Source organism: Onychomys torridus, chromosome 7 (assembly GCF_903995425.1).
Source record: "Onychomys torridus chromosome 7, mOncTor1.1, whole genome shotgun sequence".
Lineage (NCBI taxonomy): Eukaryota > Metazoa > Chordata > Mammalia > Rodentia > Cricetidae > Onychomys > Onychomys torridus.
The window spans coordinates 79,643,848-79,659,909 of NC_050449.1; the positions used below are offsets into that span (position 1 = coordinate 79,643,848).

The 16,062-nt window shown below is 42.9% G+C and overlaps 2 protein-coding genes across 9 annotated transcripts in view; one reads left to right on the top strand and one right to left on the bottom strand.

Moving 5' to 3' along the window:
- Positions 1–9,002, bottom strand: part of Ube3d (ubiquitin protein ligase E3D) — a 157,026-nt gene extending 148,024 nt beyond the window's left edge. For both annotated transcript variants that reach the window (XM_036191683.1, XM_036191682.1), the window contains exon 1: positions 8,821–9,002. In XM_036191683.1, coding sequence (XP_036047576.1) covers positions 8,821–8,897 — 77 coding nt within the window. In that variant the 5' untranslated portion in view covers positions 8,898–9,002. The remainder of the gene's footprint in view (positions 1–8,820) is intronic.
- Positions 9,003–11,679: 2,677 nt separating this feature from the next.
- Dop1a (DOP1 leucine zipper like protein A) overlaps positions 11,680–16,062 on the top strand; it is a 106,457-nt gene continuing 102,074 nt past the window's right edge. For 4 of the 7 annotated variants that reach the window (XM_036193034.1, XM_036193033.1, XM_036193037.1 and 1 more), the window contains exon 1: positions 11,693–11,786. The gene's annotated coding sequence lies outside the window, so the exon portion shown is untranslated. Of the gene's footprint in view, positions 11,787–16,062 lie in introns of all 7 variants that reach the window. The other 3 variants (XM_036193039.1, XM_036193035.1, XM_036193038.1) reach the window with 1 other exon arrangement.

Below are 16,062 nucleotides of genomic sequence, written 5' to 3' on the forward strand. Positions count from 1 at the left end.
GTCTCTAATGGTTGGTATTGGGATTAAAGGGATGTGTCACCATGCTTGGCTCTGTTCACTGGTATGGCCTTGAACACACAGAGTCCCTGCCTGCCAAGTGATCGGATTAGGGGTGTGTGCTACCACTGCCTGATTTGTGTTTACTTAAAATGGCTTGCTATTTCTTCTGATCTCCAGGCAAACTTTATTAACATACAAATAAGATATCACATTTCAGCACAAATAAAATATCACCCATTTCTCCTTTTTGTTTAATAAATATAAAAAATTTTAAGTTATAACTAATATTAAAAAACTATATACAATAAGTACAATAACTATATACAATATATATAAGCAATAAATAGATCAACAATGTCTAGTCCATTTGCATTGACAAATTCAGAGAAAATATTCCGTTATCTATCCTATTTTGGTGAGTCCAAGATGTACCTAATTTACTTTCTATCCTAACTTGTATCAACAAGAGAAAACTGTCTTATAATGTCTTTGAAATCCATACACTTTACACTTCCTTAGTGAGTTTCTTTTATGAGATTTCTTACCAAGGAAAACTGTAACTACAACTATCTAATCTTCAAAGAAGGAAATGGTATTGCTTTCTTTGTGGCAAAAGTTAGCCACTGAGCAAAAAAGTGCCCTTGCGTCAACTGACAGGATGCTGTATAAACTGGACATGCAGGACCCATAGGAAGGTGACGACTGAGCTTTACAAGATGAGATGGTCCTTCAAGTTCCTGCTTTACAGAGGAGACATAAAAGTTACTGAGACTCTAGGCCTGTAGGCTAAAAAATGGATGTCCCAACGTTGCAAAAGAACTTTGGGTGACTGTCCAGGCAGCCAGCCATCTCTGTCATTCTAGAGTTTTGGAAGTTGCTTACAATGCTCTTCCTGTTTATTTAGATAATATTGTATCCTTATGAGGTCTTTGATGTAGTTAAAGACTAGAGAGTTATAATTATGGTTTTCCTTGGTTATGATAAGAGATAAGGTAGATATAAAACCTTGTACTCACAAATAGAGGATTAATAAAATATTTTCTTTAAATTTGTCAAATATAAATAGATTAGACATTGTAACTGTAATTCTTGCTTCATAACCGTTTTGTTATATATAATTTTACTATGTTAAAGTTAAAAACTTTCCTTTTTAATTAAACAGAAAAAAGGAAATGCTGTGGGATAATGCTTTTGTACACTGGTTTAATAAAATGCTGATTGGCCAGTAGCCAGGTAGGAAGTATAGGCAGGATAAGCAGATGAGGAGAATTCTGGGAAGAGGAAGGCTGAGTCAGGAGATGCCAGCCTGCCCTCCAGTGAGCAGCATGTGATGGCATACAGATGAAGCCACAGAAAAATGTGGCGACATACAGATTAACAGAAATGGCCTGAGTTTAAGTGTAAAAGCTAGTTAGTAGTAAGCCTGAGCAAATGGCCAAGCAGTTTTAATTAATGTAAGCTTCAGAGTGATTATTTTATAAGTGGGCTGTGGGTCTGCAGGGGCTTGGTGGAACCTGGAGAGAAACTTTCCAGCCACAGACATGCACGCACACACTCACAAAATACACACACACACACACACACACACACACACACACACACACACTTCTTAAGGCAAGGTCTCATGTATACCAATCCAGCCTCAAACAAAGTAATGGATGACACAGAATTCCTGATCCTCTGGCCTCCAAATCTCAACTGTTGGGATTATAGGCATGTATTGCCCCACCCAACCAGTAAATATTTTTAAATTGTTTTAAAAAGCAAAACAATAGGGGAACTACATCAGGACTCTGGTAGAAAGTAAAAAAAAAAAAAATGAGATGAGCCTACACCATACTATGTAGCAAAGTCAACAGGGAAACAAAGGAAGTCCAGTGTCCTCTGCTGAAACTCTAATTTTGGCAGCATTGGCCATTGTTCTTGAGGCATCCTTACAATGTCATGTAAGATTCAGTGATATACAAGTAACAGAAAATCAGCCAATATTGCAGACTAAATGTCATCATGGTGAAAATATTTACATCACAGAAATTATCAAACGCTGCAAATCAAGACCTTTCATTTATTTTGTTAGCAGAAATCAGGTTATTAAATACTTGGCACTTCATATCTAAACCACAATGGCACCATTGCTTCATGCTTTCTTCCACTTGGCATCTCCTATGCCGTACCTCACCCCATTCAGTTTGTCAAGCAAATGCTACATTGAAAAAGAGACTTATTCTCCACCCCTCACCTTTGTCTGTTGTATTTTTCCAGGTATTCCCCTCTATTCAGTATTTTATTTTAAGGTGTTTGTTTGTTTGTTTGTTTTTAATTTCCTGACCACTGTTCATTCATCCATAGCCACTATGTAAACTGGGAGAGCCACTGTAGAAATCAGTATGGAAGTTTCTCAAAACTGAAATTAAAACGACCACATGAGTGAACCACATTACTCCTGGGTACATATCTGGAGGACTCTTAAGTCTACCACAGAGCTACGTGCACATCTGTGTCTATCGCTGCCCTATTCACAATGGTAAGGAAATGGACCCAGCCTGGATGAACGGACAACGTGAAGGTGCTCCATATACAGGATGAAATTATATCCTGCCAGAAAGAAAAAGGAAATCATGGCACTTTCAGGAAAATAGATGGAACTGGAGCTCATTGTACTAATTCATACTCAGTCAAATACCAGGTTTTCTCTCATATGTGGATCCTAGATCCCACTCTCCAGGTTTTTTCCTTTTCTTTTGTCTTCTCTTCTCTTTTCTTTTCTGGTTTTATATTGAGACAGGGTTTCTCTGGTAGCCCTGGCTGTCCAGGAACTCACTCTGCCCATTAGGTCGGCCTCAAACTCAGAGATCTTGTGTAGGTATAGGCCATACAATGAGAAACGGGGTAGTGAGAATGAGAAATGAGGTATAAGGAAGCAGAGAGATGAGAGGGAAAATAAGGTAACATAACACACTTGCCATGAAGCAGAAGAGAGCAACCAGGGAAGGGAGGGGCCAGCTGGTGGGGGTGGAGCAAAGGGGCAACAGAAGCAACATATGCACAAAAGCCATAACAAAACCCATCACCTTGGAAAAGCCCCACAAATGGATAGTAGTATCAGGACATAATATCATGAATGTAAAAAAAATCAATATAATTAATGTAATTAATGAATGTCATAAATATAGCTATTGAATGAACACTGAGAATGTAGTCAATGAATACCACAAATGTAATAAATATCATGAGTGTAATTAATGAAGATCATGAGTGTAATTAATATCTTGAATGTAATTCATGCCACTGAATTGTGAACTTAAAAAGGGTTACAATTGCAAATATTTTGTTCATTAAAAAAAAAAATAAGGTGGAACGTAATCACCATACATTATATGTGTGTATGAAATTGAAGACAGCCGTGTTCTAAAATAGAAAGTGGTGATGGTGCCATGGGCCTATGAGGATGCTGGACTAAAGTCTATCAAATTGTGCAAACAGGTAAATTGTATACTATGTGACTTATTTTTCAATAAAGATTTTATAAAATGTTAAAAAAAGCCATCACTTTGTACTACTAACTAAAAATACTAATAGAAAAGTTAAAAAAAAATAAAGATGAGGAGCCAAACTCAACCATATGAAGAAATAAAAATACTAAAAATTCTAGTGAGTACACAGAGATTGTGAAAATTTACTTGACAAAAACACTCAACCATATGCTACTTAAAAAACAAAATCATGCGCCTTTAATCCCAGCACTCAGGAGGCAGGCGGATCTCTGTGAGTTCAAGGCCAGCCTGGGCTAGCAAGTGAGTTCCAGGAAAGGCACAAAGCTACACAGAGAAACCCTGTCTCGAAAAACAAAACAAAACAAACAAAAAATCACCTGTAAAAACAAAGGTTTAAAGTATACAGGCAGAAAGGGATGTTCACGCAAACAGTGTAGTGAACTGATTTCTCATACAGATGATGAGCTCTCCAACGAGAAAAATTACAGTGGTAATTAAAGATCATGGAACAACTGGATATCCATACATTAAAAAAATAAGGGCTGGAGAGATGGCTCAGTGGTTAAGAGCACTGGCTGCTCTTCCAGAGGTCCTGAGTTCAATTCCCAGCAACCATATGGTGGCTCACAATCATCTACAGAGGGGTCTGATGCCCTTTTCTGGCATACAGGTATACATGCAGACAAAGTACTCATACATAAAATAAATAAGTAAATAAATCTTAGAAAGAGAGAGAGAGAAAGAAAGAGAGAGAGAGAGAGAGGGAGGGAGGGAGGAAGGAAGGAAGGAAGGAAGGAAGGAAGGAAGGAAGGAAGGAAGGAAGGAAGGAAGGAAGGAAGAAAAAGTCTTTAGGGCTAGAGAGATGGCTCAGAGGTTAAGAGCATTGGCTGTTTTTCCAGAGATCCTGAGTTCAATTCCCAGCACCCACATGACATCTAACAACTATCTGTACTACAAGATCTGACACCCTCACACAGACATACATGCAGGCAAAACACCAATGTACATAAAAGAATAATAAATAAATTTTTTAAAAGGTGTGTAGCATTACACTCAGTTAATTTAAAAAATAAAATAAAATAAATAAACTTTGACTCCTGCTTTACTGTGAACACGAAGATTAATCCAACGTGCCAGAGATAGAAGCAAAACCAAAGTGGAAAACACTCCTAGGAAACAAATGCAGAAAAGCAGAGTACAGGGGCAGCCATGCTTGTGCCCAGAGACCTGGGAGCCTGAGGTGAGCAGATGAGTTCCTTTAAGCCTAGGAGTTCAAGGACAGCCTTGGCTAGCACAGCAAGACCCATTTCTAAATAAAGACAAGGATAAAAGAAACCCGAGGAGTAGGGAAGTAATCACAAAGTTGAGGTAGGCAAAGATTGACGAGATTAGAAAAGGATGTTTTAAAACAAACAAAAAAACTTGAGAAACTGGATTTTGTTAAGATTTAAATTTCTGCTCATCAAAAGACAAACATACTGAGTATCCCTAAACCTAAAGGCCAAAATGCCCTGGAATGAAAATGATTCAGACCCATACCACTTTGGATTTCCAGATTAGGGACGCTCAACAAATCTATGCAAATACTACAAACTCTAGAAAAGTCCAAAATCACCTCAGGCCCACCCTTTTCCAATAAGGCATACCCAACCTGCATTAGGAAAGTGAAAATGTCTGCCACAGATGCAGGAAGACATCCACACACGTACTTACAACGGCTCTATATTGTTTCAACTTAGCGACAAGACTCACCTGTTTTTATTAGCTAGAGATGTACTTGTTTTCATTAGCTAGAAACCATAAGATACTTTACAAAACAACACAGTTGGATTATCAAAAAGTAGATGAAAAAATTCTCAACATCTTAAATCACCATGGAAATTAAAACCACCCTGAAGTAACTCCTCATCCCATTAGGATGGCTCAAACCATAGAGACTGACCACATCTGAGAACTGTTTGACAGTTTCTCACAAAGCAATGAACACATCTATCCTATGTATCAGTATTTTCACCCTTAGGTATTCACCCAAGGGCATACATGTCATAAAAAGACATTAAACAAGGCTGGGACTGGGGCTCAGGGGCAAGAGCCCTTGCCTAGCTCAAATACCCAGATCCCCATACACACAAATCTTATAAAGCAAATCTAATGCAACTGACTCATAATAAACACTTTCTGGAAATAAACAAAACATCCAGCAATAGAAGAATGAGTAAGTGGTTTGCAGAATACTCAGACAATGGAAAATTACTCAATAAGAAACAGGAAAGGAATACTAATATAAGCAATAACATAGATGAACCATAAATCTCAAGCCGTGTTGAAGGTTCCCAGTGCTGTGGAGACAGAGGCACGCAGATCTCTGTGAGTTCAAGGTCAATCTGGTTTACATAGTAATTTATACCAGCCACTCAACCCCTCCCCAAAATGTCAGGGAAGCAGATAGAATCAAAAACTAGGGCCTGGAGAGATGGCTCAGTGGTTAAGAGCACTGCCTGCTCTTCCAGAGGTTCTGAGTTCAACTCCCAGCAACCACATGGTGGCTCACAACCATCTCTAGTGGGATCTGATGCCTTCTTCTGGAATAAAGTTGTACATGCAGATAAAGCACTCATATACATAAATAAATAATAAAATCTTTTAAAAATGAAACAAAAACTAATGCATTGTTAAAACTATGTCAACTTGGCCACATCTGGACTTAACTAAAACCCCAAAATGGAATGCACACTTGTGAATGATTTTTGCTTAATTTGAAGTAGGAAGATTCACTTCTAATCCAGACCTTTGAGGTAGGAAGACATGCCTTTATCCATATCTTCTGAGCTGGGATAAGCCACTTCTGTTGGTTAAGCAGTGGCGCTCGTGGCTGGCCGCCCGTGGTGGCCATGCTGATGGATATTGTGGTGGTGGAAGAATCATGAGCCATGGTTACCTTTCTAGAGCTTTATTGGGAGAGAAAGGGGAGAGAGAAAGGGAGAGGGAGAAGGAGAGGGAGAGAGAGACGACGCAGGAGAGAATATGGAAGGAAAGGCGATACGGAAAGAGAGCACACAGAGAGAGCACACCCACTTTTTAGGCTGGGACGCCATCACAGGCTGGTTACGTAGTTAAGGACATAATTCTTACAACCTCTAACCTGGGCCATACATTCTGCTGGAAGCCTCTATCAGGACACAAAGAAGGAAGCTCTTTGCTCTTTGCCTGCTTGCCCTCACTCTCACTGGCAAGTTCATCCCTTCACTAGAATTAGAGCCTACTTCTTTGAGATTCCAAAGTATACTGAAGACCAGCTGAGACATCCAGCTTCATTCATGGACTGAGCAACTACTAGATTCTTGGACTTTCCATTCATAGGCATCCACTGTTGTATTAGCAGATGCAGCCTGTAAATCCTTCTAATAAATCCCCTTTCTAAAAGGCACACACCTTTAATCTCAGCACTTGGGAGGCAGAGCCAGGTGGAGCTTTGTGAGTTCGAGGCCAGCCTGATCTACAGAGTGAGATCCAGGAAAGGCACCAAAACTACACAGAGAAACCCTGTCTCGAAAACCCATAAATAAATAAATAAACAAACAAACAAACAAACAAATAAATAAATAAATCCCCTTTCTATATATACAGAGATTCACTCAATAAATTGTTCCTCTAGAGAACCCTGACTAACACACATGTCAACACAGTTCAAGAAACAGTAACATTGTGTGGGATGGTCGAATGAAACCAGACCGTGGTTATTACTAGGGAGAGGGAAGTGATTGGTGTTAGAGGTCAACAGTCAAAAGACCAGAGAGTCAAACAAGCTGTCCAGCAAAGCAGAATGGTTCATCAACTTGCTTACTGTGGAGGGGCCCCAAAACAGATTGACCACACAGCTGCCATGACAGGCTTAGGGGCCTAGACACAGCTTCTGTGACAGGCTTACTGGCAGGCAACACCCAGATCCAGGAAAAGCCATAAGCTGACACCACCCAGGGATCCACCCAGGGATGAGGAAGTACCTGACATCCCAAACACTTCAACCATTAGATAAGATGGCCAGATGTCCTTGAGCCTAGTGCACACCTATTTCCCCTTCTTACCAAGATATCCTTAGACAATTGTCAGCCAACCAGGGTCCTGAACCCTGGAAACCCCCTCACCCCAACTTTTGCTATGATTAAAAACCCACTCCACCTGAGCTCAGGGCTCTCTGCTCACCACTGAGTCAGACAGACAGAGGGACCAAGCCCCGGAGCTTGAATTAAGGCTCTTTGCTTTTTACATGCGGGACTCAGTCTCTGTGGTGGTCTTTTTCGGGGTCCCTATGATCTGGGCATAATATTTACAGAGTTTTGTTTTGTTTGTATGGGGATATAAGGGGTTGTATTTAGTAATGTTTGCTCTCTTAATTTCCAAACAAGGTGGACAGAAATTGCAGATAGTGGGGTCATAATTTCAAACCACCCTTCCCCCCCATACTAGGGAGAAAACTCTATACACTCTAGGCAAATGAGTTGCACGGAGCCTAGACTTAACCCCAATCTTAAAACTGAGGAAATTCAGGGTTTGGGATTTAGCTCAGTGGTAGAGTGCTTGCCTAGCAAGTGCAAGGCCCTGGGTTCGGTCCTCAGCCCCGCAAAAAAAAAAAAACAAAAAAACAAAAACAAAAAACAACCCTGAGGAAATTCAGATAACATTACCCTTATGAGGAAGCTAGGATTCATGCTCAGTTCTCAGGCCACATCGAAAACTGCCACTCTAGCTACTTGGCAGATTTCAGAAAAGAGGAAACGCTAAAATAATAAAATTATTATTAATAATAATAATAATAATAATAATAATACATTTTCAGGTCTAAGTCTATTTGAAACACAGGCAATACCTATGAAGAGATCACAAACAATTAAAATTACTGACCATATGCAACAAAAGTGAAGGCAGAGGCAGGCGTATCTCTGTGAGTTCGAGGCCAGCCTGGTCTACAGAGAGAGATCCAGGACAGGCTCCAAAGATACACAGAGAAACCCTGCTCAAAAAACAAAAACAAAAGAAGTGCGTTTTCCCGCCAAGTTTCTGGTTTGTGTAGCAAATATGAAATTACAAGTTTGCAGATGGGCAGGGGAGATGGTTCAGTGGCTAAAGTGCTTGCCAGGCAAACACACAGATTAAGTTCGCCATCCCGTCCGGTCCCACGCATGCGCACACTGTCTCGTGCACGCGCCTACGGGCCCACGCGCTCGCCCCCTCTGTCCCGCGCATCCGCGCCCCTGTGCCGCGCGCGTGCACCCGCGCAGGGCTCACGCACGCACGCGGTCCCGCGCACCGGCGCCTCCGCCCTTACCCCAGGATTAGCAGCGCGCTCTGCAGCCGTCTCCGCACTTCCAGGAACACGCGCGTTTTCGCCGCAGCCACCGCCATGGCCCACTCAGGCCCCCACGCGAGCCCGAGCCTGCAGTTACCAGAACCCAGACGGATTGGGAGCACGTGTCGCAGAAGGCTCCCAGGCGGAGGCAGCGCGCCGGCCGGGCGGGATCCGGAGGTCGGCGACTGTCCGCTACAGCGCCGCCTTCCGGGCAGAGAACGCACTGCTGAGGCTCCCGACCCTGGAGTGCACCTTCCCCCAAACCCGCTCCTTCATGTAGGACAGGGAGGCACAGAGAGCAGAGCTGGTCTCCCCTGTAAAGATGAGGGATGGGCTTGATAGGAGTGGTTCTATCCCTGAAATGAACAGACTGGGGGGAGGAGGAGGCTCCTCTGGATGACTTGGGTGGGGACGAGGAAGATAACAGAGCAGAGGTGGGTGCTTTCCCCAGGCACAAAGCCTAACCTTACCTGAATCCCCTTTTCTGGAACTAGGACTGTTTATTAACTTCCAACCGATGCAACCAAAATGTGAGAGACTGATGGGGCACTGCATTCGCTTTAGACATGATAGCTCCAAGACTGAAACAACGGCAAAATTGTAAGCCATGAAAAGACAGTGGATGGAGTCTAGTATCTTGGGTTAAGGGTCTATCTACTATTACAACTTTTGAGAAGCAAAAAGAAAATGAGTGATTGCTGATGTACACACCCACTATATTGCAAAAATAAAAGACTCGGGGAAGTCATAATTTCTTTTCTTTTTTTTCCCCTTAAGACAGGGTTTCTCTGTGTAGCTTTGTGCCTTTTCCTGCATCTAGCTCTGTAGACCAGGCTGGCCTCGAACTCACAAAGATCCACCTGCCTCTGCCTACCACCGCCCCGGGAAGTCATAATTTCATTGCTACTATGAGATACATTTTGAAAGTTTGACACAGTAAAGTATATGGTATGGTATAAACAAATATTTCAGGCCACAGAATTTCAATAGGACTTCTTTCAAAATGAAAGGCTGGCCGGGTGGTAGTGGCGCACGCCTTTAATCCCAGCACTCGGGAGGCAGAGTCAGGCAGATCTCTGTGAGTTCAAGGCCAGCCTGGTCTACCAAGTGAGTTCCAGAAAAGGTGCAAAACTACACAGAGAAACCCTGTCTCGAAAAAAAACCAAAAAAAAAAAAAAAAAAGGGCTGTTACTTCATGATAACTTGTATAAAGATTACTTAGGGTTGTATAAAGGTTGTCTTAGAGTCACTCCCGCTGTCATGAAACACCATGACCAGAGAAACTTGGGAAGGAAAGGGTTTATTCAGCTTACACTTCCGCAGCACTTTTCATTGTTGAAGGAACTCAGAACAGAAACTCAAACAGGGCAGGATCCTGGAGGCAGGAGCTGATGCAGAAGCCATGGAGGGGTGCTGCTTACTGGCTTTGCTCAGCCTGCTTCTTATAGAACCCGGGACTACCAGCCCAGGGATAGCACCACCATCACAGGCTGGGCCCTCCCCCATCAATCACTAACTAAGAAAACATCTTATAGCAGGCACTGTCTCAATTGAGGCATTGTCTCAATCGAGGTTCCTTTCTTACAGATGACTGTACCTTGTGTCAAGCTGGCATAAAACCAGCCAAGACAGAAATCCTATTTATTGTTGTTCCATTTCATAATTTCATAATTAAATTACCCAACACTAAACCAACCTGAAGCATTTCTAAATAAGTTCTTTAAGCCACATTATGGTGCTTACCTGTAATCCCAGCATTAAGGAGGCTGAGGCAGGAGAATTGCTGCAAGTTCAAGGGCAGTTTGGGCTATATAGTGAGTGCAGGGCCATCCAGGGCTCTGTGGCAAGACCCTGCCTCAAAACAAAACACTCTTTGGTGTATTGAGGAACAGTAACGTCGGAGAAGTTTTTCAGTCAGCCTTTAAGGTGCTTTAGCATTTATCATATTGTTGCACAAATTCCTATTTCATCACAACAATGTGAAGTCATGGGTGGGAATAATAGCTTAAAGAATAAAAGCTGGGGGCGAGAGAGAGCTGGCTCATCAGTTAAGAGCACTTGCTGCTCTTCCAGAGGACTAGGAACTTAAGTTTCCAGAACTCACATCCATCTGCTCATCACTTCTTATAACTCCAGCTCCAGGGCATCCGACCCATTTTGGGGTCCAGGCATGCACATACATATCTGTAGGCATTCTTACACATAAAATATAAGTAAATAACCTTTGGAAAAACAAAGGGACTAAAAAAGAAAAAGCTACTATTCAGTGTGGATACATTTATTCGAAGGACAATTGTAACCTTCCACATTTAACACTAAGGAATGTTAAAATGCTTAAGTTTTGACACATAGCGAAACAGCACAGCATTCTCAGAACAGTATGCTCATCACAAGTGGTTTAAAACTTGTACACCCAAAAATATTTGTAAAAACTTTCCATTTTCCCAATGTTACGCTCCAGACAAAACTCTTTGGAGAACAGTGAAAGAAGAAGTCTAGACTCCAAACAGTGCTAAACTTGTCTCTCAATTCCACACAGACCCTGAGCCTGAAATTAACCTCGTATAAAGCATATCGATGGATCCTCTGGGATCGTACTTAAAATAAGACTTCAGAGCTGTCTTCAATCCTCTCTCCCAACCCCTCCATCCGCCCCAGGTTCTCTTCCCGCTGCTGGCCAACACCGGCTGGCTCCCGCCTTTCTCGCCGCCGCCTCCACGATCGCCCGCCTGAGGGCGCTGTGGCGCCGGCAAGCCGCGGCCGGCGGCGGGGAAGGTGGGGGGGGGGGGGGGGGGGCGGGCTCGAGGCCGCCGACGTCGACGCCGGCGTGGGCGCGCGCGGTGCACGCTGGTAGCTGTCACCAGGCCCTCGGCTGGCGGCCTTCGTGCGGCTGCCGCGGTTGCCAGGAGAGCGGCGCCGGCGGGGAGCGGCAGAGCCCGCGGCAGGTAACCGCGTCCCCGCCCCCCCGGCGCGGTCGCGCGGCGAGACGCGGTGCGGCGTGGCTCGGGAGGGCGTCTCCGGGGCCCGGCCTGCGCTGCTGGTGGCGGCGTCGGGGTGGCGCCACCCGGGCGGCCCCCACCTGTGCCCGCCGTAGGGGAAGCGGGGGCCCCCGGACCGGGGAAGGGCGGTGGGGGACCCCGAGAGCTGTCGGCGGCCTCGGCGGGCAGAACCGCTGCGGGGCTAAGGGGAGGGGTCACCGGGGCGCGGGCGCCCGGCGTCTTTTGTTGGAGGCTCCCAGCCACGGCGTTGCCTCGCCAGCCCGGTGGGTCCCTTTCGAGGTGCCGGTGCAGAGGGTTAGAGTGCATGGCCAAGTTCACCAGGAGGAAGTTGGGCTGGCACACGGAAGTTGTTAACAGTCCTCACCTTTGATTCCCAAGGCTTTGAAAGTTGCTCTATGACCAGACTTACCTGGTTCTCCGCTCCCTCCCCTGACGGGGCGGGAATGGCACGCTACTGTACTTTCTCCTGGCCGCGGAAATGATGGGTGTTTGTTCTTAACGTTACCTCGGAGTTCTGTGGAGTTGAGGGAACATCAGGTTTAGAGATTGGAGTCAAAACACACATTCTTTGGGTTTTTAGGCAAATACAGGCATCTCCCTCATTGAATGGCTCTGAACTATGAGGACAAAACTCGTTTTGGTGGTCCAGGCTCTTTATGTAGGTGTGAAGTTCTTGCCATTTTAAGGTTAGTTGTATTTGTTCATGGTAATTTGACCTTTTATGAATAACATAGGCTGGCATTAGGTGCTATGTGACTCACCTGATCGTCAACCTCTTGATTTCATTCAGCTGACGGAAGTTATAGGTAAATTATAGCTCAGGTAGTCTGAATGCCGCCTTCTTATGATTACTTTCAGTTGAACTTGGTCATTCCTCATAACTACTAAAGGGAGAGCAAATCTCCAGGTGTACCTCCTTTGGGGGGCTCAATTTTTAAGAAAGAGTTAGAAACGCTGAAATAAACACATCAGAAAACGTTGACACTGTGACCCAAATGTTAAATGTAAATTAATTGTGTAACTGTTTGAGTTCTATTTTATAATTTATAGTAGAAACAACTGTGGCCTGAGGATAGGGAGCTAAAGTTCAAAGTTCTGCCTTTTGCTGCTAACAGGTATGATCTCTCTAGTCCTCAGTTACTGTGTGTGTTCTGGTGTCAGTTTTTGCTAACGTTTTGTTTTAGTGGTACTGGGGTTGGAAACCAGGGCCTCAGGCATGCTTTGTAAGATACTACCACAAACCTGCACTCCCAACCCATTGTAAAGTTTTTTCTTGGGGTGCTGGGAAGGAATCAAACCTAAGGCCCTGCATATGCTCAGCCTCAGTTAAAGGGAATTTGAAAAGACCATGGTTTTCCAAATTGACATTTCCCTCCAGCACTGTACTATAGCAACAGCTTACTTCCCCTAAATAGTGTTCTCACATGATGTGGGAACACACTAGGCTCAGTCAGGCTTAACTTTTGTTTTCAGTGTTGGAGATCCAACCCAGGGTATTTCCAAATCAGGGCCAACACTCTACTGCTGAGCCACACCCCCAGCCCCAAATTTGACTTTGATCTGCTTATTAAAGCAGCTCAAGAATGTTACTTCACCACAGTGGTAGCACAAGCCTTTAATCCCAGCACTCAGGAGGCAGAGGCAGGCAGATCTCTGTGAGTTTGAGGCCAGCCTGGGCTACAAAGCGAGTTCTAGGAAAGACACAAAGCTACACAGAGAAACCCTGTCTCGAACCCCCCCCCCAAAAAAAAGAATGTTACTGCTGTGCTTGCATGCATATGATTTTCAAAGGAAGGTGTAAATATCATTCCCAGATTTAGCTAACCAAAGAGCCCATTTTCTAATGCAGGCTTGTGGTAGAATGCTTACCAAGCATGCATGGGGCCTTGGGTTCCATTCCAGGCAGTGTTAAAATCTTCTAGAGTAAAGTAGCACACATTACTAATTTCAGAATTACTGTTCTTGAGGTATGTCTACTTCCAAGCTTACCACATGCAGTGGCCCATTGTTGCTGTCTAAGGTATCTGGAGCATGACGAGCTATACTTCACTTGTATAACAAAAGAAACTGCAATTTCCTTAGTAAAAAAAAACAAAAACAACAACAAAAAACTATTACAGATACGTATATCCTTTATGTTCCTGATGCTTTCATTTATAACAGAGGGATATCTTTTTTTTCCAGTCTCTTGATGCTTCTTTCTTCAACCATAATTCATGTTTTGGTTTGATTTTTGTGGTTATTATTGAATGTATGTAGAATGGCCCTTTAAAGTTCCAAGTGAAGACTTGTTTATAATGGTTTTGTTTTCGCTATGATTTCCCCTTCTAGTTAGGCTTTCTCGAAACGATGAAATAGGAAATACACTAAAATGTATTCAGTGCTTAATAACTACATGATTTTAAAATCTCAGGTATCAAAAAGAGCTAAAAGCAAACAAAAAAAATTTCTGAGACTATTATTTCTGATCTGTTTGGAAACAGTACCTAAATGTTGAAAATTACATCCTTTTGCTTTCTGTGAAGTATTATGTTGAACATTTTGTCACTGTTAGAAAACACGTGACAATCCAAGAGAAAAGACGTTTAGATCGAAGTTGCTCTCCCTGTCCTTAACTCTGTTTCTTCTGGGCCTCTGGTCAGGTAGAATGGCCTGGCAGAGGCTATTTACTTCATGGTGGACAAGAAAGAGGGAGCTTATCAAGATTCAACCTATCCCTGCCATATCCCCCCCCCCCACCTACTTCCTGACTTCACCCCTCCTCACCCCCTGCAAATAGCAACAGTAGCTTGGGACCAGGCCTTTTGGGGGATGTCACTAATAGTCAACCATGCTGATATTCTGTCGTCTTTATTACTTGGGGTAAATGCTATTAATGCATACTTTAGTTTTCTGGGGGTATAGAATATTTAATTTTTTGTTTGTTTGTTTGTTTGTTTGTTTGTTTTTCGAGACAGGGTTTCTCTGTGTAGTCCTGGCTGTCCTGGGACTCCCTCCGAAGTCCAAGGTGGACTTGAACTCAGAGATCCACCTGCCTCTGCCTCCAGAGTGCTAGAATTAAAGGTGTGCACCACCAGCCCAGCTTAGAATATTTAATTTTAATAGATAAACTTTAAATGAGGTACATTTGGCCTCTGAAATAAAAACTAGTAGATGAGTAAAGCTAATGTTTTTGTTTAGTAGCTCACAGTTTTTATTGATAGTTTATTGTAGGGAAATACTTTTGATGCCCATGTTTCTAAACTGTGATTTCTCTTTTCTGTTGATATTATTTACCTCTTTGTCAAGCCAACTAAACCTTAAACCTCAGTGACTTTACATGTCAAAGATATAATCAAATTTCTTGAGGAAATAATTTTATATAGTGATATACATCTATTTAATGGTATGTTTTACTGTGTTTTAACCCATGTATCCAACATCAAAATCAAGATTTGGAGTTGCTACCAGTCAGACATGTATTGCTCAGCATTTCCCTTGTTTAGAGTTCTGATGTTGCAGGAATCTTAAAGAGTCTTATTAATAAAATCAAACCTGAGGCCAGTTATTGGGGTGAATGCTGGAAGATCAGAGAGACAGAACAAGCCACAACTACCTCACCTTGCCAGTTCCTCAGCTGATCCTATTTCCTCAGACTGGAAACCTCTGTGTCCTCACCCGGAATGAATCTCAGCTGAACTGTGCTGCTCAAAGCCTGAAAGCTTAACCAGCCAAATGCTTCTAGTTCTGGTCTCCACACCTTATATATCTTTCTCTTCCTGCCGTCACTCGCTTTCTGGGATTAAAGTCTGGATTTCTGGGATTAAAGGCATGATTCACCATGCTTGGCTGTATCCTTGAACAGATGGATTTCTGCCTCTGGAATGCTAGGATTAAAGGAGTGTGCTACCACTGCCTGTCCTCTATGTTAAATATTATGGTTGTTCTGTCTCTGACCCCAGAGAAGTTTATTAGGGTGCACAATATTTTGGGGAACACAATACCACCACATTTCCCCTTTTTTGTCTAAAATTAGAAAAGCTTATAACTAATACAAGAAAAATTATCCAATAAGTGTATACAATATATACAGTCAAGAATTACATTAACCATGTCTAGTCCATTAACATTTGACAGATTTAGATAAAAAAAAACTCATTACTTACCCTATTTAAAACAAGTAGTTCCTTTTTAAATGTAGATTCAATAATTGACCTTTTTATCTTATCATATTCATACTTTA